General features: G+C 31.6%; 3 protein-coding genes across 4 annotated transcripts; 2 read left to right on the top strand and 1 right to left on the bottom strand.

Annotated features, from left to right (window-relative positions):
* The first annotated feature begins 1632 nt into the window (after positions 1 to 1632).
* Positions 1633 to 12920, top strand: LOC113509599 (eukaryotic translation initiation factor 2 subunit 3-like). 2 transcript variants are annotated; one of them, XM_026892953.3, is made up of 9 exons: positions 1640 to 1925; positions 2337 to 2511; positions 6817 to 7053; positions 7407 to 7624; positions 8123 to 8308; positions 8681 to 8863; positions 9431 to 9568; positions 10515 to 10663; positions 12790 to 12920. In XM_026892953.3, the coding sequence occupies exons 1-9, from the start codon at positions 1863 to 1865 to the stop codon at positions 12845 to 12847; spliced, it is 1407 nt and encodes a 468-aa protein (XP_026748754.1). In that variant the 5' UTR covers positions 1640 to 1862; the 3' UTR covers positions 12848 to 12920. The 2 variants fall into 2 exon arrangements, with proteins under 2 accessions (XP_026748753.1, XP_026748754.1); XM_026892952.3 differs by lacking the exons at positions 6817 to 7053; positions 7407 to 7624; positions 8123 to 8308; ... (2 more) ...; positions 10515 to 10663; positions 12790 to 12920 and adding an exon at positions 3027 to 6334 and having other exon boundaries at positions 1633 to 1925.
* A 146-nt stretch (positions 12921 to 13066) lies between these two features.
* Positions 13067 to 16899, bottom strand: LOC113509725 (cullin-5). Its single transcript, XM_026893130.3, has 4 exons — positions 16772 to 16899; positions 16130 to 16691; positions 14069 to 15699; positions 13067 to 13258 (listed from the first exon to the last, which is right to left on the bottom strand). The coding sequence occupies exons 1-4, from the start codon at positions 16778 to 16780 to the stop codon at positions 13121 to 13123; spliced, it is 2340 nt and encodes a 779-aa protein (XP_026748931.2). The 5' UTR covers positions 16781 to 16899; the 3' UTR covers positions 13067 to 13120.
* A 313-nt stretch (positions 16900 to 17212) lies between these two features.
* Positions 17213 to 21409, top strand: LOC113509713 (uncharacterized). Its single transcript, XM_026893114.3, has 3 exons — positions 17213 to 17564; positions 18728 to 19146; positions 21205 to 21409. The coding sequence occupies exons 1-3, from the start codon at positions 17476 to 17478 to the stop codon at positions 21375 to 21377; spliced, it is 681 nt and encodes a 226-aa protein (XP_026748915.1). The 5' UTR covers positions 17213 to 17475; the 3' UTR covers positions 21378 to 21409.
* The last annotated feature ends 3982 nt before the right edge of the window (positions 21410 to 25391 follow it).

The raw sequence follows: 25391 nt of genomic DNA, 5'->3' as shown, positions 1-25391 counted from the left end.
AGAACATAACTTCCGCCAGCTTCAATCAGCTTCGACCATAATTAGACCTTAAGGTTTATTCTGAGGAACTGATTCTCTAAACCTATCTCTAAAAATGAAATTTCAATTTGATTTCACAGCGAAATCTTTATTTAAATGTCCTATATAAATTACTTTTCTAATAGATTTAAATAAAAAATATTATAATTTTGGTTTATGATGGTTTATAAAACAGTCATCATCATCATCATCTCAGCCTAATTATCAAATTAAAATATTATAACTTTAGAGTAACAGCACCTTATAGTCGGCCCAATAAGTGCAAACTTATATCCATTTGTGTACCTCACTCATGTATACAGGTCATAACATTTTCTTTTTACATTGCTAAATCTATAGATTTCTTCATCTATGGTCCAAAAAACTAAAAATAAAGAATTACAGAAAGGAATGATGAAATAAAAACTGTAAATTGTATTGTTGTGTGCTTTTTTCTTATACAAATATAATTCGTAAGAAGAGGACGAAAAATAAACCATCAGTTGCTATTTTTGTCAATTCATAGCAGGCTAGTGTATATAGAAAAAGTCATACGGCCGTATAACACTATCAAATTCAGATACAACCTGCTTACATACTTTCTACATAAACTGTGTCGAATAATAAATAATAAATATGTAATCAAGTAATGTAAAATTTGTCATTGACAACTAACTGACATATCAAACATTTTCTATGCGATACCCTGCTATGAATTGACAAAAATAGCACCCATATGATTTACAGTTTTTATTTTATCATTCCTTCTATATAATTCATTGTTCTTAGGATGGAGTATCTTTTGTCCTCTTTTGTCAAACTGTTACAGAATAGATAAGTACTTGGTGATTCATTTGAGGCAGTGTTACCAACCGTACTGTTTTAACAGTAGATTTATCTGTTTTCACATTGATTAACCTGTTTTATGTTCCAATACAAATTTTTATTGTTTTTCAATTAGGTTCAGCTCCACCTATTACACTATACAAATCGGAACCAAATAAAGAATGGTAAATGTTAAAAAATGACAATTTATCTTTTGATCGAAACAAAATTGCTGATATCGATTTTTGGAAACAAATACACGAATTGAAAAATAAAGACTAATCTCAAGTATTTGGCATATTGTGTGAGTTGGTGAAGAAACTTTTGTCCTTACCACATAGCAGCGCCACCGTGGAAAGCTTATTTTCAACTATAAATATTATGAAAACCAAATTACGCAACAGAATAACAACTATTAAAGGGGTATTACATACTAAATTCGAAATAACCGATTGCTACTCATTTGAAGCCACGGAAAGAGACATGAAAAAATTTAACCAAAATATGTATGATTTCATTCCTTTTTTAAATCATACATATTTTAATTTTAATGAATATGAAAATACTGAAGATGAGGCAATTGACAATGAACGTGGAAAATAATTTTACTTTGATTATTTTAATTATATTGTAATTATTAATATAACAATGTATGTGAGTTTTAGTAATTAAAAAAATATATGTATGAAATCTGCCTTTTTTACTTTACCTATTGTTTTCTCCTGTTTTTTTTATTGGCAAGCTATTGTGTTTTACTTTTTTGAGGTTGGCAACACTAATGTGAAGCTCAGATATTGTCATTAATTTCTAAGTAGTCTGTGGTCACTAACGTCATAAAAGTGAACGCGGCACGCATGGATGAAATAAAGGAAGATTTCTCATCTTAGCACGCCATTAATAATCTCTCAATATTGTATTATCATACGTGTTAAATCAAAACATTGTCCATAATTAAGATAATACCACAGTAATTACTTATTTCTTTGTAGTTAAAACGATAATTTTAAACCAGCAAAACAATGGCATCGACAGAAGGTCGTGGAATTCAGTCAAACTTACATCAGCAAGATTTATCTAAATTGGTTAGTAATAATAATCTATGCTTCATTATTTATTAATAACATTTTTTTTATTTATTAATTGTATTTTATCTTACTGTGGCTGTATGTCATTTTACTATAATTGTTCACATAACCTATATTTTTTTTATTAGATGAAAATGGAATGGTAACCCCGCCTGCGCTAACGGGATACGCTGGCGGGGCACCAGTGAAAGGTGATCGATGAGAATGAAAACAGGCCAGTTAGCCAATCATGATGAATTCATCAGGAATTAACCATGATAGTTTCCAGGGGGAACCACGAGGAGGTCGACCTGGTTGGATATATTGCTAGCAATGGGATTCTCAGTCTCCATTACTAACAATCCCTGTCCCCCCTAACCTATATTATTAACCAAAAAAAAAATTATTCTTAAACCTATTTTATTTTAGGATGTAACAAAACTTTCTGCCCTATCGCCCGAAGTTATTTCTAGACAAGCAACTATCAACATTGGCACTATTGGCCATGTAGCTCATGGAAAATCTACTGTAGTGAAGGCAATTTCAGGAGTTCAGACAGTCAGATTCAAAAATGAACTGGAGAGAAACATTACCATTAAATTAGGTATGTTATTTGAAATTACAATGACTTGTTAGATGGATTTAAATTAATTTCAAAGATATAAAACTTTCTAGAAACATTTAAGTGTCATTATAAAGTTTCATAGGTAGCAAACTATTAATAGTTTGCCCATGATTTCATCATTATTAGCTATTATAAGAAAAATTTTAAAGAATAGTTTTGTTTTCTTTACTCTATCTCAATATTTATTTTACATATTATTTATTTACTTCATATATTAGATATTTTAACAATACACAAATTAACTTATTAATGTAGAATAGTTATACTTAATACTAAATTTCATGCAAATCCATTAAAATCATTGAGTAATAAGCTTCTAAACACCTTTACAAAATTTTACATTTATTTAATCAGACAATATTGATAATGTGATGCAGGTACTCTGCAATATACCATGTGAAAAGTAAAATAACTACTATCATAATACAGCACCATACAAGTCAAAGGTTTTATATGTTGATCCTGTTTTAATCAAACCACATGGTATGTTGCAGAGCCCCTGTCCGAATCGGTTGTGAGAATGTATCGTGAAAGGGCAGACGAGAAAGATGAAAAAATTTTTCATGACAAATTAAAAAGATGTAAGAAAAGAAACTTATCTATTGATTCTGAAGAAGAACAAATTGTGTCTGTTGCCAAAAAACAAAAGAAAGGAATAAAAACTCAAGAATTCATTATTGAAAAAATACTTGATTTTAAGCATGAATCAGGAAAAATCTATTTTTTTGTAAAATGGAAGGGATGGCCCAATAGTGAAAACACATGGGAACCTATTGAGCACCTTGATAATTGTCCTAAAGTATTAAATGAATTTTTAGCAAATGAAGAATTAAAACACTGTAATAAAATAGAAGAACTAAAAAATGAAATTTCATTTGGTAATCTTTTGTCTAATGAAGTTCTTCTTGAAAGGTTGGATGAAGTGGAGGAAATTGATATTACAAATTTGAAAACTTCACTAATAATAAAATTGTTGTCAATGATATATCTTCCAGAAAAAGATGAATGTTATGCTTTTGAGCTTGTTCAAGATGCTAGAAATCTTTTACAAATGTATGTATTAACAAGAAAAAGATGTCGTCAATTGATGAAACTCAAAGATTGGGAAGAACATTTAAATCAAGTAGATAAATCCAAAAAACTAACAGTTGAGAATAATGTAGATCTGGATGGTCCACCAGAGAATTTCACATATATTAATCAGTCTATACCTGGCTCTGGTGTTACTATTCCTAATGACCCACCAATTGGTTGTGAATGTTTAGCTTGTAATTGCCGTTCTAAATCATGTTGTGGTATGCAAGGAGGTATATTTGCTTATACAGCAAAAAAACGATTGCGGGTAGCACCTGGTACACCAATATATGAATGTAACAAAGCATGCAAATGCTCTTTAGATTGTTGTAATCGAGTTGTACAAAATGGACGAAATTTAAAACTTAGTATCTTTCGTACATCTAATGGATGTGGTTGGGGTGTAAAAACGGATCAGACAATAAAACAAGGCCAGTTTATTTGTCAATATGTTGGAGAAGTTATAACCTTCGAAGAAGCAGAAAAACGTGGCAGAGAGTATGATGCTAGAGGACTTACCTATTTATTTGATCTAGACTTTAATTCTGTTGAAAATCCTTATGTGGTAGATGCAGCACATTTGGGCAACGTTTCACACTTTATCAATCACTCTTGTGAACCAAATTTGGGAGTATGGGCTGTATGGGCTGATTGCCTTGATCCCAACTTACCAATGTTAGCATTATTTGCAACACGGGATATTGATGCGGGTGAAGAACTTTGTTTTGACTACTTACAAAAATCTTCAGATAGTGATGATAATGAAGCTAATGTTTCATCTCAAAATCAGGTAGTAACAACAGATGATGATGAAATCAATATTCCAAATGGTTCTGAAGGTGGTATGGCTACATCTCCAATATCACCTTTGAAGTCTAGATTTGAAATTCAGCAACAGAATATGGCTATGCTTAGAAATCGCACAGAATGCAAATGTGGAGCAGTAAAATGTCGAAAGTACTTATTTTAAAAATAATGCAATCCTATTATCCTATACTTATTTTAAAAATAATTTTATCCTTGTTTTCTTGGACTATGTTTGCAAATATTAATTGTTTGTATTGAATCTCTGTTTCATTATTATTATAAATGATGTAGTATTTTTTTAAAAGCAATTTTAAGTTTATTTAAATGATTTGCTACAAATATGGAAAATGAAGCTTGCACAAATAGAAAATAAGATAATGTAGTAAGTTGATAATTAGAATTAATGCATTTTTTAATAATAAATAATGTGAGACCTCTTTGATTGTTTATAGGAGTAATGTATTAAAATCTTGTTAATTTTAATCTTACTTTAGCCTAATTACCATTTCCAAGGAAAGATTGAGATGAAATCATTATTGTTGGATTTGAGTAGAAGCACATTATCAACTATATATATTTCATCAAAAAGGACCACGATTTTCTTAAATTTGTTGTTATAGTAACAGTTTAACTGTTTTTATACTTTTTATTTCTTTCTATAACATATTTAAATACACTATCGGCACTTAATGGATGAAAGTTTAAAATTAACTAAGTTATATATAATTTCTCTATTAGTATCATATAATGTTATATATTATTTTTGAATGAATGCAGAAATGACTGGGAATAGAGAAGAATGGAAGAGGAAAACATATTACGCCGACCCCAAATAATAATTGGGATAAGGGTAAGAAGATGATGAATGTTATATATTATTATTAAACAAACTTAACTGTTTCTGAATACGCTTAGCCTACCTATATTTTTAAAACCCGATAAAATATGAACCCTTATGTAACACATGGGTGTACATAACTCAAATTTGCCAAGTGTTTGTCTTTTTTCATTGCCTATGGTATTGTTTTGTATGTAATACAGATTTTTTAAAAATTTCAATACAAAGGGGACTACACGTCTAGACAAATGGCAAGCAAATTCATCGATGACGAATCCGTGAGTTAGAATGAGATAGCAATTTCGGATGTCTTAAACCAATTGATGGACTCTCTTGCGATAATGATTCCATCAATGAATTAGCTTGCCACTTGTCTAAAAGAGTTAGTTAATATCAAATACCTGTCGAATTAATATTGTCTTTAAAAACATATGCCTTATTGTAAAACTAAGTAAGTCTATATATAATTTCAAAAATTTAAATTCATAATGAAATTTATCCATTAAAATAAATATTTAATACTTTAATGGTGCTAAATTTTGTGCCTTCAACTAACTCCATGGACTGGATAATATAAATAATAATATTAATAGACAATATCACATTCTATTTAAATTATTCTATGAAGTATGTTAGTAATATTAAGGATATAAAATTATGTTGTCTATAAGCTTTACTGTTGCACACATAACTCACAGATAAGTAAATATAATATCCATAGGAAAACCAAATTTGTTTTATATTATTAATGTACAATGATGTTTTAAATTAAATGTATGGAAAGCTGTCAATCAGTATAAATTACAACTTATTATTAGAAGTATTTCATTATAATAATAAAATCATAGTTAATGTATATTCCTATGACAGTACAGTATAATGGGAAAACAAAAATTTTAAAACTAGAAATGATCATGGATGATCCAAGACCATTCACCACTTTGAATTGATGAATAGTTCACTACACTATTTTCCTACCAGCTGATGAAGCTTTCCTAATATACGAATATTGTCTATGACGCTATTTTACATAATTACTATGTATGTTGGAATAATTAAAATTGCTATAGAAACAACATTGTTTCAATAAATTACCCCGCCTATCATTATATTCCAACTATTTCAAATATTCATATACTCGTAAAAATATTATTTAATTATTTTTACGAATAAAAACGTAAAAACTAAACAAAAAAAACTTCATAATGACTGACATTATAAATGTAAATGTTTGTAAAGGTGTTTTTTTTTTTTTCTCAAACATGCTTTGACAACCTATTTTGAAATTTTTTTTTATTGATTTGTGATTAGGTAGATCACATCCAATTTTGTGCAAATAATTTTTATACCTTTTTGAAAAGATAGACAGTCTAAAACCACAGCCAGCAGGCAGTTGTAAAAAAACCTTCCCTCAATTTTTTTTATTATAATATGAATACATTAAACAGAAAATGGCTATAGCATTAAGTTCATCTTTTATACCACATTTCATTGGTGAATTAAATTTAAATAAGTATCCTTTTCACTATATGCGATTTAAAACCTAATTCTCGTATTTTGCACAGGTTACGCTAACGCAAAAATCTACAAATGTGACAATCCGAAATGTCCCAGACCCAGTAGTTTCATATCGGGCGGCTCGTCGAAGGACGATAGTTTCCCGTGTCTACGAGCAGCGTGTACTGGTCGTTTCCAGTTGGTGCGACACGTAAGCTTTGTCGATTGCCCCGGGCACGACATCCTTATGGCCACCATGCTTAACGGAGCTGCAGTGATGGACGCCGCATTATTACTCATCGCTGGTTTGTAAATCATTGAATTCTACTTGAAAAAGTTGCGTTTTGTACAAAAAAAGAATCGGCGTAATTTTTTAAATATTTTTTAAGTTTTTTTAATAAAACTTAAAAAATATCTATAATAAAATAAACTTTATAAGAGAAATCTTCTGTAATAACTGAAAAAAATTATAAAGTGGTATATTTTGATAAAAAATTTTAGGTAAGCTTTTTCTTCTTCATCCCCGTATAATTAATTATTAAAAACATTAATTCATAATTAATTAAATAATTCTAAAGATGTTTCATATAGTCAAGTTATATTACAAAGGACACTAAGAAGTGCTTACTTTTCAATCAGGTCTCTTATTATTTTTCAGGTAATGAATCGTGCCCCCAGCCGCAAACAAGCGAACATTTGGCAGCCATCGAGATTATGAAATTAAAGCACATATTGATTCTACAAAATAAAATAGATTTGGTGAAAGAAGGACAAGCTAAGGAGCAACATGAGCAAATAGTAAAATTCGTCCAAGGTACAGTTGCTGAGGGTGCTCCGATCATCCCAATTTCTGCTCAATTGAAGTACAATATTGAGGTAATTACTTTTCTATAGCATTCATTTACGACTGTCTGCAATATTAATTTATTTGCAAAGTGACGCGAAGAGCAGTAAATTTGTCACCAACCCAAAAACCACGCCTTGCCTTCGTGTGAATCCGAGAACCGCTGCGAATTGCAAAGTAGCTACAATCAACTATTAAATTTTACTAGTCTTTTCTTCGCCATTTTGACCATCGGCGATGCCACTTCTATGAATAACACCTATAATAACAGTAGCACCTTTTTGTAGAGATAATGCACTTTTGTATTAATATAATATTAAAATTACTTTTATTTTTCATTTTTAAAACAGTAGATTCAGTCCCATGAATAAGTGTTTCGTGTAAAGCTGGTGGGCGTTGCTAGTTTTTATACATAAAAATCCAATATTAAATGTTATTTCAAATATTCGTTTACACTAATCTTTAATTCTCTATACGTAATATGCAGACATAATAATGTATAATTCGATAATTTTATTACTTGTCCCCAGGTGCTTTGTGAATATGTCACTAAGAAAATTCCAGTGCCATTAAGGGATTTCTCTTCAAAGCCTCGTATGATAGTAATTCGTTCTTTCGACGTCAATAAGCCAGGATGTGAAGTTGACGATCTAAGAGGCGGTGTTGCAGGTGGATCCATTCTTCAAGGGGTTCTTACTGTTGGAATGGAGATCGAAGTAAGAAAGATAGGGGAAACATAGAATTCTAGCATACGGGAAGACAGCATCCTCGATTGAGATGTAAAGCTCTACTTGACAGAAAAGATGCCAAAGTTTTTCACTAAAATTGATTTTAACAAATAGTAATATTGCGTGGAAAAAGGGTTTGTTAGTTAATCTAAGAGCCCCATTAAAAAAATACTCTGTCATGTCAACCCCTGCATGGTGCTCTTTAAGAACCAAAGCTTTTAATTCGTGGTGAATTTATCAGGATGAGCCAGCTAACTTCATCTTATATAATAATTACTATTCTATGTATTTCCCGTTAAAAATAAATAATATTAAATATATTTGACTAGAATATTATTTAATAAGATTTTTGTTCTGTAGGTTCGGCCGGGATTGGTTAGTAAAGATGCCGACGGCAAGCTGACCTGCCGGCCTATATTCTCGCGCATCGTGTCATTGTTCGCAGAACAGAATGAACTACAATTTGCAGTGCCTGGTGGTCTTATAGGAGTTGGCACCAAAATTGAGCCCACTTTATGCCGTGCTGATCGTCTTGTCGGTCAGGTTAGTATACCTAATTGTTAATTCATTTCATTTATTAAAGTTAACAATTTTTTATACAATATTTAAACAAAAAGCAAATACCAACAATTAATTTACATAAAATGAAGAGTGATGCAATAAACACCAATAACTTGAGATTATCTTTCTTCAATTCAAAGTTCTCACTCGTATTGTTTACGATTACTCTCTTATTAAAAAAATAGCTTGTTTAGTTTGTAAAACCGAGAACACAAGACCATGTTTTACAAAATATTTTACAATTGTATAATATAATTAGTATACTAACTCACTGTGTTATTTCATTTTTGTTTATTTTTATTCTTTAGTGTAAATATACTATTTTTTGAATCATCAACCTTTTACGATAGCAATAGATACGATAGGGCATACATGATTACAATTATTGTTTTATAGTCTTTTAATACTGTATTATTTAGGAGTAATATCATGGATACTTAAAAGATGTCTCTTCTACTGTAATGCTAATAGATAATGTCGTTCAACACCTAATAATACCTAATTATATGAGATATCCCAAACAACTTCTATATTTCTTATTTTCGGCAGGTGCTTGGCGCTGTTGGTGCTTTACCTGGTATATTCGTGAAACTTGAAGTTTCATACTATCTACTGAAACGTCTTCTAGGCGTACGCACAGAAGGAGACAAAAAAGCGGCTAAAGTACAGAAATTGACAAGAAATGAGGTTTGGTCATATCCTATTTATACAGCTCATTATTATATGGGTAATAATAAACTGCTTTTCCTCATTAGGATCAGGTTTTGTTTTATAATGCAATAGATCATAATGTATGTTTTACATATATAACAAAAGACAGGATATCCAAAACAATCCTATTACAGCTTACTCCATAGGTATTATTAAAAAAAATATTAATTAGTATTGTTTTAACGAGTTAATTTTATTAAAATTATTTAATTGAAGGGTGGTGTACTAGGTATGTAAAAGATATATTCGGATAGAGAATCTTATCTGTGCGCCGTGATTAGAGGCAATTCTAAACAACAGAATAATCATATGCATACAGGCATGAGGGTATAACATAATATATGTGTATAGACATCGTTTAATAAGCTCATACTTTTTTACATTACTCTTTTACATTTTTTTTTTCTAATTCTCTAATGTGCATACACTTACGTATATATTATCATACACGTGTTAATTGTGATTCGTCGTTCGATTATGAAATCGTAGATGTATAGCAATGTCGCGTCTAATTTTTTAATCAACGAATCGCAAATCTCAATTACCAGCAATATTAAACACTTTTTAGACAAATTGGCAACTTTTATCCTAGAATGTGAATTTTAGCAACTTCTTGAAGTCATTTAGCATTTTTAAAGTTCATTATTATTATGAACTCCAATTTCACATCATATAATATTTACAGTCATTTACTTGTTAATTTGGATTCCTAATTATAAGTAAAAACAGTCAGAAAAATCTCTTATTCTTAAAAACCTTCCAGTAAGTATTTTATAAACACGAATTTCATATTCCACTCTAAACTTAATCATTACAATTATAAAACCATTCTAGTATTTTTTCTTATACAACACAAACATTAATATTCATCTTTTTGTATATGAAAAACGAATCATCATTGAAATTAAAATTATAATTACAGGTGCTTTTAGTGAACATCGGGTCTTTAAGTACCGGCGGCAGAGTTATCGCTACTAAAGCCGATTTGGCGAAGATCGCCCTCACTAATCCTGTATGTACGGAAATTGGCGAAAAAGTTGCTCTAAGCAGAAGAGTCGAAAATCATTGGCGGTAAATATTTTGGAAATATCAGTATAAATTTGAATAGAATTTATTAATTAACCCTCTGACCGGGCATCCCGCGATTTCCGCGTGCAGTATCTACTAGTTTAATTTTACATATCCCGCGATTTTGACGTGCTCGCATTTTTTTTGACGTTGTTATCCCACGATTTTTGTTTTCGTAGATTGACGTTTTTCTCAGAATCTCGCTAGATGGCTAAATACTCATACTGCTATTTGTTGTCAAAGCGATGTGCCAAAATAAAGCGAAAAAAAATACGCGGTCAGAAGGTTAACAAGTTCGGAATGCATATATGCATTAACTCTAACAAAATGTATATATATATATATATATATATATACATATGGAAGAAATCTCTTTTAGAGATAAGTTCGCCTTTGCTAACATTGTTATTAACTTATTGTTGTTACTGTATGTTTTAGTGCAATAAAGAATATAAATAATCTACTTCCCCTCGCCCGAATAGAATTGTCACAAATATACAGTACGTATTATATTCCATCGTCTGTTGGATTTTACATCCAACATCTATTTATTATTTTAGAACCCAACCCCATTAAATTATTTGAAAATGATATCCATTTCGAAAACAATCATCATCATCATCATATCAACCTTTAACTGTTCACTGCTGAACATAAGCCTCCCCCTTAGGGGGTTTTGCCAATAATTGCCACGCTTGGTAGACGAATTGACAACCGTAGTTAGATTTTGAAGATGTTTTAAGAGGGACGCTGTTGCCCAACCCTCGCCCTTCCTTAGTCGCCTCTTACGACACCCACGGGAAAGAAAAGATTGGCCTATTCTATGCCGGGACCACACGGTCGAAAACAATATAAATATTGTTACATGCGAGGTAAATAAGAATCGTGAAGAAAGAAATACGTTTATTCACTAAGTACCACCAATTACACACAAAGATCCCAAATTAATAGTCCGAGTCTTCACAATCCTTGTTGCGGCCTCTTTGACCGGTTTTCTCGCTATGACATTCAACATACAAAACTGACGGCCTATAACAAAGCAAATGACTAGGACGAAAACCGAAATAAGACGGACATCTTTTTAATACAGAAATTTTATTTTTTTATTTTAAATAATTTAGACGACCAAATTTTGACCCTCCTCCGACCTTTGAGCTTTCAAGTGGTCCTTCGACATTTTAGTCCTTATTAACTCGCAGGAGTTACAGTTGACTATTCTTCTTCGCTTCAAGAAATATTCCGATTGCTATCGCTTGTAAACAAACTGTTGTTTGACCGTGAGTGGTACGCGTTTTATTCAATGAACTTAATTCTCACGAACCACTTGGATATTGACGGGAGTGTCACTTCTACCTAGTCTTTATTCTTAGGACCCTATCAGTTCATTTTAAGATTCCATATTGAAATGGTACAAAGGGTCCCTTATAGTAAGGCTGTCCATCCGTTCATATATCATAGCGTTTTTTATAGCAATTTTAAATGCTATCCATTTGAAATTTGGTATATATTGTTTGCTCAAAATTTTTTTTATTTTCTTTGCTAGAGGGTTCAAAAAGAATACTCAAAATCTCTAAATGATCCGTACTAGTGATATATCATCTTAAAGGGCTTTATTTATACATTCTAAAACATTTTTTATGCTACGTAATTTTTTATAATAGAAAATTTTAAAAAACTTCAATTACAAAATTAAATTGAATCAAAAAATCGGTAATAATTACAATTTATAAAGGTAGATGTTATTTTTACAGAAAAAAATAAATGAGTGTTACCAAATAGCATAGTTTTGGAAAAAATATTAAACCCTTCGGGGGTTTAATATTTTTTCCAAAACTATTATATTTTTTCCTAAACAAAATTGGCACTGTAGTTTTTAACCATAATTATAGCCTAAAATACGAATATCAGTAATAATAACTATTAGGTGTCAGCTTTATATATCTATGTACGTATAAATGCAACTCTCATCTAGTAGGTTTCTTTCTTGTTTAAATAAAAAATAACCTAGATCTCACGCATACAATATACATTTAAAGAATTTCATTAAAATCGATTATGCGATTTCGGCTATCACGGCGTGAATATCATTACATGAAATTTTTTATTATAATTGTTGTTTTAATTTTCAGATTAATTGGTTGGGGACAGATTCAAGGCGGCGAAACTATTGAACCTACAAAAAATTAAGTCATTATATTTTAATTTTTATACATACAAACTTGTAATGTTTACTATACATTTAATAAAGCTAACATTAATATGACTTTATTTTATTAAGTGCAAAATTAGCACCGCACCACACGCACCGCAAAAAAGGTCTGAATATTATCTTTTTTATTTACATGACATTTAGTAATCATATTCACTATGAATGATATAAGAGGTTAAATTGAAACGAAAGAAAAATCATGAGTAAATAATTTATTTTGATTTGTTCATTTACACTTGTGATAAGGAATTTTAGGCCATATATATAAACGTATTAATATCTTCATCATCCCGTCGCATGTACTTGTGTTCAATCAACCATTCTAATTGCTCTTTTATCATCTTTTTGGAAGGCAAAAACATATTCTTTAATATTTCCACCAATTCACTCTGGAACAAAAGACATTTATTTCACGAGATGTACAAAAAGACAATAAAAATAATAAAAATTACTATTCTATAAATAATCAATTACATATTACTATTTAAAAAAAAAGTAGTAATAAAAGAACTATGTTTCACATTTTAAACCTAACCATCCAATAAATCAGTAATTTATTTGTGATACATAGGTGAAAATGGGTTATTAAAATACATTTAGCACACTCTCTGTTAACATATAATATAGACATCATTAAAAATGAACATAAAGGTTTTAAAATTAAAAAAGTCTTCATTACTATGACAATACCTCCTATGAAAAAAAGTTTATAGTTTAGCTAAACATATTAGTACTATTTTTTTTTTCAAAACTATTCATACTATATGCTACCAACTATACAATACTATTATAGGCTTTTCTCAGGCGAAAACGCTCTCACAAGAAGAAATTCAATATAATCTATACTGTTCAGGAATAGCATAGCTTGCTATCACTAAAATTTTATAAAGAAACTTAAGAGTAACTCCAGTAGATTCAGCTAAACAAATTTGTTAACCAAGACTTATTACAATATTTATGTATTGGAATAAAAAAAAAACAAATGCCAAAAAGGCCTTACATACATCTTTTTGCTTACTGCACTTTCATAACTCATACATGATAACTAGTTCTAGTAACTCTCAACTCCTTCATATAAAACATGGTCTATTTGATTATAGTAGGTTAGTCCAGATCTCCCCTACATCCATAAATATAAGTCTTCATTTTGTTTTTCATACCTCTAATTATAAATCAAATATATACTTTTAATTACTTACCTGGAGTGCAGTATTAGTTATACGTTTTCGCATCTTCAGTATCTTTATAATGGCTTCCTGAGTTCTTAAAATTCGAAGTTGTACTATTGAATGATTGTCTTCTAGCTGGGAACGTTCAGTACTTAATTGAAGCCTTCCAATTAAATTAATTTTACCCCTTCTTTGTGGTTTTCCATTTTTGATCAGTGCAAATTCTTGATTGACCCAAAAAGTAGTATTTTCCATAAAGTCCTTAGGATTCTGTACTACTGGTTCATAACACAATAACTGTCTCTTAAGTTTGGGAAAGGCTACCAAAGACCATAAGGTCCTCCTCAATTCTGGATCTGGAAGTTCAGTAGCAAGTCTCAAATTTTCATAGCTTATCTTCTCCAGCGGTCTTTGATTCCATGCAAACAATACCGCCATTTGAAAAGTAGTAACATCTAGATCAAATCTACCCACAGAGTTTGCAAAAGTAATAGTTCCATTACTCATATGATGATACCATTGCAATTTACGTCCAGAATGTTTCTTTTTATAAAACTCTTCTACTTCTGGTATATAGTCTTCTAATTCTAAAGGAAGACTTACAGTAACTCTTTCAGATCCTCTAGCCCATGCTCCAGCATTGAGTATTTTTATATTGATAGCATCATGACGTGTAGTTTCTCCTCTAAATTGTATATTTAGATCTTCACTGACTTTAATGTCTTGGAACATTCGAGCTAGTTTATTAACATAATCTGCAGGCATTCCCACCTCTCGAAGCCACTCAACCATATCTTCCTCCTTTTCTGAATCAGCACTAGAATCTAATATCAACCTTCTAGTTAAATGTGCTTTATGATACCTCATAAATACATCTTTATTTTCAATATATTTTAAAACTAACAGTACATCTCTCAGTCTAGATTCTATTTGCTCTGTAGTCAAGCGTTTACTTAAAGGTGTTTTCCGTAACAACATATCACAATAATTTGCCAAAAGTTCAGGACACTTACTTTCTGGTGCTGTACCTTTACTACCTCGTATGAGAGCTGAAGATGGTAGTTCCAATTTAAAAACTGTTGTATCATTAACAACACACTTGTAAGCTTTGTCTCTGGCAGTTAAAAATCTGGGATCATCCATAAATGCATCTTTTACAAGAGTACTGAATCTTTTAAATAAATCTAATAAACGCTCAACATATTTTTCAGAATCTGTTGTAATAATATCTGCTGAAGCAACCATATCTGCCAATCCAGCAGAAACAATATGAGCCTCTAGGTCCCGAAGTATTGGTGTAACCCCTTCATGTACTCTATCTAAAAGGCGAAACATAAGTTGCAGTTTATCTGTTTCACCAGCTTTAATTAATGGTGCACTTTCAGCCAGTAGTGTTGGTAAATGCTCTCCAATCAATACTTTCTCACAACATTGTGTAAGTGCAGCTACACTACCACTTCCAGGTTCCAAATATCTGTGAGCTCTGGCTTCTTCCTCTTTCAATCTTTGGTCTGCATACTTCATATAAGACTGTACACCATTTGCTAACAGATGTTCATTAGCTTTCAATTTATAAAACTCTTCAGTGGCTTGCATATAAGCTGCTTCAAAATTATCTCTGTATATTTGCAATTTATCAATAGAATTTGAGCATAAATTAACTGAAATAAAAAATAAGTTGTATTTGCAGCTTTATGTATGACATTTTAAAGTAAAAAAATGTAAAGAATGTGCATACCACACTTACAGGATAAATGCACTAAAACACATAATAACAAGTAATTGACCATCCACAGATGGTCAATTAGTTATTTCCAGATGAATATATAAAATATTTCAGATACTAAGTAACTAAGCCAATTCTCAGTTAAACCTTCTTGAACTATGTGATTTAGACTTTTTACATCAAATTTTAATATTATAAACTGATAATGAAATTAATAATAGACAAATGTACCCTCACATATATTCAAATTATATATAAATGATTATTCCAAATGATTTCATGGGTTATCAGAGACATTTATTAACTGTCACAGCTGTGGTGAAGGTAATACATAAATAAATTAAACAAAACTGAGAATACCATACCATAGGATTCCCTAACTCCTATAACAAGTTGTGAGTCAAACGATTCACCATTGCGTTCAGCTTGTACTAATTTCATAGCAGAATCTTGCAATCTCTGTTTAATATCCATGAAGATACTCTGATTCCAAGAATCCAGCATCAATTTACGTACCAAACTGTCCTCTATATTATTATTATTATTCTTTTTTTGTGAATTTGATGTATTGGAACTGGTGACTTTACTTATATTGTTTATGGAGTTTTCTAACTGACGAAATGGCGTAGGTAGATAGTTGCACTGGGTGAAAAATTTTCCCCATTCTGCTATATAAGCTTTCAGTAAAGCCTGATCCTCCCGCTGAGCTAAAACCCGTGCTTGAGCTTGTTTAATATACATCATTATGTCTTGCTGAAGAGCATCTCTTATTTTGTAAGGTCCTCTTTCGTCCCAAAGACAAACAGAATGTACAGCTACAAAAAGATCTTGCCATTCAATTTGAGTTACCGGCTCTTGTTTCAAAAGCTTGAGGACTATAGGACGCATAGATGGCCATTTATCCTCGAAAGTGACTTGTCCTTTATCCTGTAAGTATATAATAATAATTATATACAAACCATGTTAATTATTTAATAATGACATTGATAATAAATATTATACCTTACCTTTAACATGACTAACTAAACAATTAATCTATTTTAAATTTATAACAAAGCACTTAATTCTTCATAACAAATTGATATTCTCAGTTTTCTGACGTGACGGAAACGGGATGCACAGATAATATATGAGCACAGATTAGATGTCTCATGTACTAAGAACGAGGAATAACAAAGACTGAATTTTAAAATAAAAACAATAAATCATATAGTTGCCTCCTTTCTTCTTATGCAAATATGATTAGTAAAAAAAGGACGAAAGATACACCATCAGTTACTATTTTGCTCAATTCATAGGAAGCTACTGTATAGAAAATGTTTGATGTGTCAATTTTTAGTCAATGGCAAATTTTGTATTACTAGATTATATATTCGACACGTTATATGTAGAAAGTATGCAAACAGGTTGTACCTGAATTTGGTAGTGTTATACGGCCGTATAAAATTTTCTATACACTAGGCTACTATAAAATGACTATTTTATCACTCCTATGTAATTCTTGTTCTTAGTACAAAACCTAAATCTTTTCTACAAACTCATTGTTTATTGTATATTGTTGTCTCTTAATCTGTGTTTTTCACAGAATAAGGTTTAAATCAGTGTACATTATTTTTATTATACTTCACTGTGTAATAATATTGCACAACTCATTGAATAAATGCCTACCTAATATACAGTATACTAGCTAAATATTATTACGACTAGAAAAATGACCACTTTTGGAGATATAACTGAACCTATTAGTCGAACAGCCTGGGAAGACTGGGATGAAATTACGGAAGAACCTGATTTACCAGAGTAAGTTAACTTTATAGCAATCTAAAAAATATATTTATGAGAACACGCTAGAAACAAATATTGTATAAGTTGTCTATTGTTCAGATGTAAGTGTCAAATTTCTACACCACTTCTATTATATTTTACGTAGGAAGGAGTCTATTTCAACCTATTGAGCCTGCTTCAAACTAAAAATTAATTCTATTTTAAATATTTACTTGCCCCTTACTATTAATTATATCAATAAATTTATAGTATCTTAGTCCCTATATACTATATAACTCTATTATTTTTTCTTGATGGGTAAAAATGGTATGGTAACCCCGCCTGCGCTAAAGGGATACGCTGGCGGAGCACCAATAAAGGGTGATAGATGAGAATGAAAACCGGCTAGTTAGCCCATCATGATGAATTCATCAGGAATTAACCATGATAGTTTCCAGGGAGAACAGCAAGGAGGTCGACCTGGTGGGGTATATTACTAGCAATGGGATTCTCAGTCTCCATTATTAACAATCCCTTTCCCCCCAAAAAACCCTAACTATATTTACATTTAATTTTCTTTGCAAATATTAGATTAATTATACATTATTTAATATACTTAGAAAATTATTTTATTTTAAAACAGGGATAATTTTTTTTACCACTGAGGTGGCAATCAAGCATAAGCCCCAGCTGATGGTAAGTGGTTATCGTAGCCTATGAACTGTAGCTTGCAATACCAGGGGTATTATGCGTGCATTGCTGACCCTGAAGAAACCTCTCTTACCTACCTTTTGAAGAATTCCAATCCGTAGTCTGGGAAAACCGCATATGCGTGACTATTTAGGCTGTAGGATGTGGGGATGAACTCTCTGTTGATGGCAAGCCATATGATAGTAGAAAGTGGCTGTAGGCATCATATTGAACCATTCACCTGAGCACAATCTGTTGTATAAGCGGTAGAACATGCAGAGTGAGGCAAAATCTCTCCTAAGACTTAAGGGTTTGATACCACTTGTATGTAAGCCTGGGATCATTGACAATTCTCATAGCTCGTTGTTGCACTGACTCAAAAGGTTCAAGCTGGTATTTATATTTTTATCTATTCTAAATATATAAATGTTGCTACTATTCTGTTATTAATTATAATATTATTTACATATGCAATAAAGCCTAAGTACTTATGCAATTTCCTTTTTCAGATTACAATGGCAGCAAGATGTTGGAGTTTTAAAAGAGATAGAAATGTTAACTATTTTGGAAGGCAAATATTTGTCAGACATAGTTGCAACTCAGACTCAGTATAAATTAGAATATGTTAATTCAATTAAAGAAGCTAATCTGATGTTATCTAAATCAGGAAAGAATCTTATTTGTTTCATAAAAGATTACAGATTAGTACTTAGCAGTAATATAGTTGAATTATTGAAACCATATCTCTCTGTAAGCAATAATGTAATATCAATACAGACAAAGCCCCTTGCAGAATATCAATCATCTGAATACTATAATCAAGAGTGTTTATTCAGAACAATACACACAAGCAAACCATCAAAATTCACAAAATTCAATTTTCCAAAATTAGAACAGCCAAATTTAATATCTGGTGTATCTGCTGGAGGTAAATTATTATTTATAAAGCAATCTTATTATTATTTAAAAATTTTAGAAAATGTAATGATAACTGCTTGCATTACGAGGTTTGTCCGGAAAGTACGTATAAAAGTTTTTTAAAAATTTTATTTTACAATTATTCAGGTAAATCAATTTTATCCCCTTCAAAGTACTCCCCCTGTGACATAATGCACTTGTGCCAACGCCGTTTCCACTGTGAGAAGGCTCCTTGAAAGTCCTCTGGTTGTAGGTTTCTCAGCTGCCCCGTCGTAGCTTTTTTTATCTCATTTATGTCCCCCAAATGCCGCCCCCGAAGTACCAATTTGGTTTTTGGGAACAAGAAGAAGTCACACGGGGCCAAATCCGGCGAATAGGGGGGGGGGGGGTGTTCGGTCACCGTAATGGAATTTTTACTCAAAAACTCACGGACAACAAGAGAGGTGTGGGCAGGGGCATTGTCGTGGTGAAGAATCCAACGCCCCTCTCGCGCCAATTCTGGACGAACTCGTGCCACACGAGCTTTGAGGCGTCTGAGCACATCGACGTAGAATTTTCCATCAACAGACAGTTGATGGAAAATTCTACGTCGATGTTCGGCCTGGAGGGACGAATTCTTGATGGACAATCCCCCGAACATCGAAAAAAACAATCAACATTGTCTTGACATTTGAGCGGGATTTTCTTGATTTTTTTGTTCGTGGTTCCCCGGATGTCTTCCACTCTTTGCTTTCACGGCCATTCTTGCCGAGTTTCGAGAGAAACTTGATTACGACGCGCTGCTCTTCAACGGAAGCGGGCTCCATGCCGACGGGGTTTCGTTAAGAGGTAACTTCACAGATGGCGTGACAAGCCAGTTCGCACCGCACGGCGGTCAGACCAGAACTGAAGCATTGTTAGGGACATAAGGAAGGGGTCCTGCGCTTACCTGGCCTCCCCACTCCTCTTTCTCGCATTCCAGAACACTTTTATACGAACTTTCCGGACAGACCTCGTATTGATATGATGGCTGGTTACCAGAAAGGAATGATAGATGAGGATACAATGAAGTCATTATAAACTTAGCCCATTATAAATAATTCATCAGAAAGCTAGTATCTCTAACAATAAAATGTAAGTTATGGAATAAACAGCTATTATATAGCCATAATTTAAAAGGCTACTGGGGTTATTTAATACTAGCTTTTACCTGTGACTGTTCATTTGACTGGGACAAAAAGTAGCCTATATTCTCCATTTCATATAGTATGTGTATACCAAATTTCATAACCATAAGTTAAGCTGTTAAGGCACAAAAAGGTAACGTTATTATAGGCACAATTCATTTTGTGTTACAGTACTATAAAATACAAAAAGAATTTATTTAAAAATATATATAAAAATAACACCATTTGCAGTCATCAAGATTATCTATCATGATGACGGTGCTTAAGGTGCACATTAAATATATTTGTCAATGTAACATAATGTGAACTGGACTCTCATTTTCATGCTTAGCATCTGATTTGGGCTATTGTATGAGTAAGTTGCGGCTAATACAGCTAGCCAAGCTTTGCCCATAATAGAGATGGGTGTTATATGGCTATATCTATATATGTTAGTTACAATATCTATATATGTTAGTTACAATATCTATATATGTTAGTTACAATATCTATATATGTTAGTTACAATATCTATATATTGGTCCAATAATAAATATGTTAAAAGTTTGTTTTCGAATTCATAATATTGAAACCTTAACCTTAACATATTCGAAAATAGATATCTGACCGATACGGCAATATCAAAATAGGTAATAACCTTTTTTCTGCCATCAATGTCCAAATCAACCCAATAGATATCGAATCATATTTATATACCCCTATTACCCATATATGGATAGTACTTATACTATTCATGCCTAACCCATAAGCTTTCTGGTATGTTCACAGGCTTCACAGAGTGACCTCACTATTTGCGCTTTCTGTGTAAATTAGTTAGTTCGTAAACTCCAGATTAATCTCTTTCCTGTTCTTTATGTCATATTTGTCAATAAATGTTACTATAAAAAATATTTTTATTTCAGTAATTTCTTTACGGGAGCATTTGGGTCAATCAGGAACAGCAGTGATTTCTTATATTGAATATCCTGAAGATTATCAAATCGAAGAAATTCAAGTACTACTTAAACAACTTGATATTATCCAAACTGGTAATGGAAAGCCAAGTAATATATTAAATTCTAACTTGTATATTTGATGTAAAAAATAATAAAAGTTTTGAAATTTAAAGATATATTTGTGTCACTGAATCTCTAGGCTAGGATCTGGTGGAGCAATAAGTATATATTATAGATATAACTAGCTTTTTACCTACTACTTCGTATGCGTGGTTTTCAGAAGTAGAAAAATTAATGAAATATACTTCTAGACAGCATATAAAAATAAAACATATACCACATTTAAAGTTAGAACTTCAGGAATCATCATCTCAGCCATTATTTGTCCACTGCTGAACATAGGCCTCCAACATAGACTTCCATGCCACTGCCACCTGCATCCGTTGACTCCCTGCAATGCATTTAAGGTCATCAGTCTAGGTTAGTGAGGGGTTGTCCTACCAAACAAACAAACGCAGTTGCTCGTACGGGATCGCCACTCAAGTACCTTCCCCATCGATTGTCGGTTCTTCGAGCTATGTAACCAGCCCATTGCTACTTCAGCTTGCTTATCCTTCGGCCTATGTCGATTACTTAGAATGCGAAACGAGGATATCCGCAAATGAATCAATCAAAAAAAGATACTTCTAACGTAACCCTCTCTATAGTCCGCTGAGTAATTTGAAATTTTTGCATACGGACCAACCGTGTAGGACCATGTTTCGGTTCCATAAGTCATTACTGGCAACACGTACTGGTTAAAGACCTTCGTCTTCAAATTGAGGTATTTTGGATGAAAATTCTTCAGGAGTTCAGGAATACGACTGTAAAAAAATTTGGTGTGGTACATTTGCATCATGCTAGAACAAACATACAGACAAAATTTTAAAAAAATATTGTTTTCGTTTCTATGGGTCTTATCAAGACCTCTCATACATTTTTTTCTTAAGTGTCAACCATGTACATACATCTTATTACTATTTTTTTTTATACAACTTAGAATGGCAAACAAGCTGACGGCCCACCTGATGGAAAGTGGTAACCGTCGCCTATAGACATGAGCAGTACCATGGACATAATAGACTTATTACTATTTTACTATATTACCTAAATTATACTGCGCAAAAGATATTTTTCAAATTGTAAAATGCCAGTTATAAGAATTAAATAAATAAATATCAGATTGTGAGTTATAAAATGGGTAGTAAATTTAATATTTATATGAACTCGAGTTATAACTTTGAGTATAATTATGTAACTCAATATCGGGCAACGTGGCGCTTTATGCATTTTGTCATATATTAATATCTTGCGAATGATGTTACGAACTTGCTGCGTACATGACCGTATCTGTTTATACTAGAATTATAAAAATAATGAATTGAAGAGGAAATGAAGTAACATTAAAAGAATTATTTACCTTAGTGATTTATTTAACATCAATATGCACAAATAAAATCAAATCAGTATACAGCTAAAGCCGGTAAACAGAAGCTTTTCAGTAATAAACTTGTGTGCAAAACTGTCTTGTGCTTTGACTGTAGGTTACCGTCGCTTTTACTGATTTTATATCTATGTTATTTCTTAAGTATTCCTTGAAAACAAATTATACATGAAACTTATTGAATTCATACAAATAAACACAGCCTATTGATCGCAGACCAGTGTTGAATTTGATTTATATACAATTATATTTTAAGCATTTAATATTCTTTCATTATTAAGGAAATTTTGTTAACAGCTGTTATTAAAGACAAAACCACTATAACTTATTAATCCGTCTGTTGTGCATTTGAATATCTCGCATACTTATACCGCGTGGCATGTGTGGCATGATGAGGAGATCTAACAAAATAAAGTAAATCTGATGAAATATAACCCAATTATTTTATTTAAATCAGCTTCCGTTAATATATATGTGACTATGGTAGCGGAATTAAACAAAATATTTCTATTTAAGATAATACTACCGGTTTAACTTACGTATAATTAGGTCGAGAAAGCTCGCCTAGTTTCGGAATCAATTGATCATGAACGGTTATGACGCGAGTGCGAACCTGAATAACACAAAGCCGCTCATGACTAAGAATCACGAATTGATCCGCCAAATAACAATAAAATATATTTATTAACAATAAGATAATTATAATCAAATAACCAGTGATATGGACTTCTGCGAGATAACGCCTAATTTAATTAGGCTTTATTATAATAATAATTTATTTGCTTAAACACTGTTCAGATGCTAGTAACAATATGTTATGAACATGCGTGAATATTTAGTAAAAGATTAACTAAAGCAAATATTGTACGTGGGTTCTTATTAAATTTATATGACTACAATGTCACTATCCATACATAGCTAGTCGTCGCAACGGTAGGGAAATGAAAGTACAGTAATCCCCCCTATAACACGGTAACGCGCTTGTACAACCCCGTATAATGCGTTATGTACAAATGATTCACGTTTAACTTTTCTCGTTAAAGGGGGGGGGGGGGTAAATGGAATATTAAGAGAAAAAAAACTATATTATGAACGAAATATGTGTGTTTTATTAAAATCATACTAAGAACATTTTAAGTAAAAAACTTATGCAGATGTAACTAAAAAACAGTTAATTTCAAGTGAATTAAGTTTTATTACATGTTTATTCGCTATCGGAGCTTTTTGAAATAACGTTCCACCGACTTTTTTTTAATAGAACGTTCAATTACCGCGTTATATGGGGGAATAACCGTGTATTATACGAGGGTTTGAAATCACATTATAAGAGTACCGTATTATAGGGGGGATTACTGTACCTAAATCTAACAACTTTGTTCTCCTATTCACATACTAATATTATAAATGTGAATAAGATTGTTTGTTACCTCATAGTGCTAAAGCACTTGGTAAAGCATTAAAATGCTTAACCAATTACTATAAAATTTAATATACATGTATTACAAGGGATGGAGAAGGATATAGGCTATTTTTTTATTCCGGTCAATAAATATATCCAATTCACGTGGACAAAGTTGCGAGTAAAATCTAGTAGAATTAAAAAAATGTTATATAAGCTGTCGTACTACTAGATGGCGCTGCAACAAATTAACTATTTAGCTATTCAACCAATCCCCATAAACTGAGGGAAATAAATATAAAGAAACAGAATAACGGCAATAAGGTTTGCCAGGTTATGCTAATCTCCTACATCTATAATAGATACTTTAATAAATCATACGAATTAATTTTAAACTGGCAATTGCCAATAAAATATTTAGATGTCAATAAATATGAAAAATATTGTTCTCAGACAAATGTCCAAAGTTATAAAACTAAAACGTCCTAAAAATCTATCAGAGTGGTTTGTTCCTGTCTTACATCTTTCAAATGTAGAAATCAGTGCCAAAGACAAAACATTTCAATAGCTTAAATAGGTTTTTAAGAGATTTGACGTTTTTATGAGTAAGGGATAAGTTATAGTGGTAGTCTCTAGAGTGGTTTCTAAACTTAGATAAAGGATAAGCAAGGTCGTCTTTAGTGTACCTAGCGCCCTCGGGCCAAGTTTTAGCGACGAGACGGCACGACTTCCCCTATCAATGAAAAAAGTTCTCAGCGCCTCCAGAAGCCGTCCGATCACGCTACACTCGAAATGTTGATACACCGACATACCAAGGACAAGTCTTTTATCTAAATTTGCTTATGGAATTTCTCAATTTATATATAAAAAATGTGTAATTTAGAGTACTTTTATAAAATACAATAAATTTTATCACCATAAATTACACTTAGTAACGAAATAAAATGATAAGTGTACAAAATCATGAGTACAGATAAATGTCTAAAATAAAGCTAATAACTAGATTAATTTACACATGGCAAAATGCTTAATGGTCATTATATTATTATGGTATACATCTACTAATTATCAATGAACTAACATATTTATTATTCATGTATGTATATATAGAATTTATAAATGATACATTCTGAACGAAAAAAATAAGCAATCATAATTGTTATGTTTAATTTCATTTCACAGTATATAAATTTATATAATGCGTAGTATATATTATTATATTCAATCGTACAATATCAAGGTAGCACTCCTAAGATACTGGCAGCAATATTC

This window comes from Galleria mellonella, unplaced genomic scaffold (assembly GCF_026898425.1).
Source record: "Galleria mellonella isolate WM207_F2 unplaced genomic scaffold, CSIRO_AGI_GalMel_v1 utg57, whole genome shotgun sequence".
NCBI lineage: Eukaryota > Metazoa > Arthropoda > Insecta > Lepidoptera > Pyralidae > Galleria > Galleria mellonella.
The sequence above is the reverse complement of the archived record's forward strand: the minus strand, read 5'-3'. Positions and strand labels throughout refer to the sequence as shown.